This window comes from Aquarana catesbeiana, linkage group LG08 (assembly GCF_042186555.1).
Source record: "Aquarana catesbeiana isolate 2022-GZ linkage group LG08, ASM4218655v1, whole genome shotgun sequence".
In the NCBI taxonomy this organism is placed as follows: Eukaryota; Metazoa; Chordata; class Amphibia; order Anura; family Ranidae; genus Aquarana; species Aquarana catesbeiana.
Window position 1 is genome coordinate 283,105,073 of NC_133331.1, and position 3,100 is coordinate 283,108,172.

Consider the following 3,100-nt stretch of genomic DNA (forward strand, 5'->3'; position numbering starts at 1 on the left):
GAATTGTGCCGGATGGAACAAGCTGTACAAGTCACCTTTCTACTTGTTATTCACTAAAGAACGGAATAATCCGATCAGTGAGATCGGAGGAGGATTTTCTGTATTATGGAGACGAGCATTCCAATGTCAGAGCTCCTAATTCTTACACCGAGAAGAGTCTCTAATCTTTGATTATAAAAATATGTATGAATAATATTTTCTCTTTTTGGTAATATATGGAGGAACTCCCCTCCCCCACCCCACACAAAGAAGGTAACTCTACTAACACAGATAACGGGCAGATCTTGGCGGGCATTTTAAAAATGGCGCTTTTTTTTAAAGTAAACCAATCATGAAAAGGGGTGTGAGTTAGTTGTCCAATCAGAAGGCAGTGATGTGTATAAATAGACGCCGCACAGCCCGTGTTCTCACACTTGTGTTTCTTCTGGAGATTGGAAGTATTGATCAGCCATGGCAAGAACCAAGCAGACCGCTCGTAAGTCCACCGGAGGCAAAGCTCCCCGCAAGCAGCTGGCCACCAAAGCCGCCCGCAAGAGCGCCCCTGCCACCGGCGGAGTCAAGAAGCCTCACCGCTACAGGCCCGGCACCGTGGCTCTCCGAGAGATCCGCCGCTACCAGAAATCCACCGAGCTGCTCATCCGCAAGCTGCCCTTCCAGCGCCTCGTCCGAGAGATCGCCCAGGACTTCAAGACCGACCTGCGCTTCCAGAGCTCCGCCGTCATGGCTCTGCAGGAAGCCTCCGAGGCTTATCTCGTAGGACTCTTCGAGGACACCAACCTCTGCGCCATCCATGCCAAGAGGGTCACCATCATGCCCAAAGACATCCAGCTGGCACGCCGCATCCGCGGAGAGAGGGCCTAATACACCCCCCGACCAACATCCTCATCACCCCCCCACACAATACAAAGGCTCTTCTCAGAGCCACCACATCCTCCTCACAAAGAGCTCCATACTATCTCATCACCACTACATCATACAAATACTCCTCACCACATCTCTACACCCCCCATCACACCGCACTCACATCTCTAACATTTCTAAGATGATTACAAAGTAACAATTCACACTTCTCTAGGAAGGAGATCTTTTCTCGTGCCGATCTCTTCCCACCACAATACAATATATAGGAGAGGAGAACAAGACACCTTCCTAGAAAGATTCTCTTCATATCTCTAGACTTCCCTCATCATTACCAGGAGATCGGGAAAGAAAACCTGTTCAAGAGAAATACAAAGTCATCTCCTCCCCTCCTGTACACAGATCCCGGGATCACCTCTTTCTCAGCTCCGGTGTAGAAATCCTACAACTGACTAGTAAGAAATCTCACACTCACTATTCATTCTTCTGTATGAAGACGAGATTTCCTCTCCCCGATCTATCACAGGAATCTCTCCTCTGCTATTCTACAACTTTCTCCAATCTTCCCCTCACACACACACCGATCACATTGTTACACCTTCCCATCAGCACACCTTACACTCTTTATTTCTTCTCATTCATTATCTACAGAAGACAATTATTGGCACCCTGGAGACAGTTGTACATTTCTCATTCCAAGCGTCAAATTATTTGATATGTCAGCCAATCAGCAGATAGTGGAAGGTGTTTCGCACACTCACTGTACAGATCACTATCTGTTGTGAAAATATGGAATTCTATTCTATGACAGTGAAGAGTCCATTCTCCTCATAACACAATGTTCTTGTTGCTGATCATTCTAACATGTCCGATCAGTACAATGATTTCCCTCATACCGATCACATGAAATATTGAAGATCATCTAGAAAGAGGAAGTGTGAATGTCCCCCTCCCCCGGGAGATCCCACAGACTGTGCGGGAATTGTCGGGGACCTCCAGGTCTCCTATCTGCACATGACAGATGTGTGTGGGGTGGGGCCCCTGAAAAGATCCTTTATAGCAGGAGGGATTTCCGATCTACAGGATCTCTAGTAATCATTTGTGGGATTTGTCATAAAATGTAATCTGAGATTCCCTGCAAGAGATAAATGTACAATGTGTGATGGGAACATATCATCTCATCTAGATTGTGTGTAAAGTCTATGCGGGCCCTGGTGGGTGTGGCTCTGTTAGGAGGAGGTGGGTGTAGGTAGGTAGGTGTAGCTCTGTTAGGAGGAGGTAGGTGGCTCTGAGAAGAGCCTTTGGGGGGTGGAGATGAAGGAGTTCTCCGGCTACTGCCGCATTCCTTTATTTCTTCTTCGGAGCGGCCTTCTTGGGCTTGGCTGCTGTCTTGGGTTTAGCCGCCTTCTTAGCCGGACTCTTGGCGGCTTTTTTCGGCTTGGCTGCAGCTTTGGCCTTCTTGGGGCTCTTTGTCGCCTTCTTGGCGGGAGAAGCTGCAGCCTTTGCCGGTTTCTTGGCGGCCTTCTTGGGGCTCTTGGCTGCTTTGCTGGGGACTTTCTTCTTGGGGGACTTGGCTGGCTTCTTGGCGGCCGCAGGTTTCTTGGGCTTGGCCGCAGCCGATGGCTTCTTTTTGGTGACTTTCTTGGCCTTGTCGCCCTCTTGCTGCTTCTTGTTGATCTTGAAGGATCCGGAGGCTCCATGTCCTTTGACCTGGACGAGGCTCCCCTTAGTCACCAGCGCCCTGATGGCGATCTTGAGGCGGCTGTTGTTCTTGTCCACATCGTATCCTCCGGCGGCCAGGAGCTTCTTGAGGGCGGCCAGGGAGACCCCGCTGCGCTCCTTGGAAGCGGCCACGGCTGTGACGATGAGGTCGGACACGCTGGGACCGGACGGCTTCTTGCTGCCTTTCTTGGCTCCTCCGGCTGCCGCCTTCTTAGTCGCCTTCTTCTTGGCGGCGGGCTCCGCTGGAGGAGCGGGGGATGGGGCGATCTCAGTCTCCGTCATGATTCTCAACGAGCTTTTGAAAATAGATAAATATCGTGTGTGGTGCTCTGGCTTATATAGAGACGTTCTGCACTACTATTGGTTGATATAGAACTTGCCTTCTGCACTGCTATTGGTTACACGTTAGACACGCCCACTGACTGTCACTCCAGTGTTGGGGAATCTTCTCTCTCTTGTGTTTCCCTGATAGAGAGACAGTACTGCTTGGACCTTGAAGAAGGGGACATACCCCGAAAGC

General features: G+C 50.1%; 2 protein-coding genes across 2 annotated transcripts; one reads left to right on the forward strand and one right to left on the reverse strand.

The window, feature by feature from the left end:
• Window positions 1-415: 415 nt before the first annotated feature.
• Window positions 416-1,145, forward strand: LOC141104648 (histone H3). The gene has a single exon (XM_073594312.1). It carries the CDS (start codon window positions 451-453, stop codon window positions 859-861), a length of 411 nt encoding a protein of 136 aa, XP_073450413.1. The 5' UTR covers window positions 416-450; the 3' UTR covers window positions 862-1,145.
• Window positions 1,146-2,169: 1,024 nt separating this feature from the next.
• On the reverse strand, window positions 2,170-2,891 carry LOC141104644 (histone H1.01-like). Its single transcript, XM_073594306.1, has one exon. It carries the CDS (start codon window positions 2,860-2,862, stop codon window positions 2,206-2,208), a length of 657 nt encoding a protein of 218 aa, XP_073450407.1. The 5' UTR covers window positions 2,863-2,891; the 3' UTR covers window positions 2,170-2,205.
• Window positions 2,892-3,100: the final 209 nt, after the last annotated feature.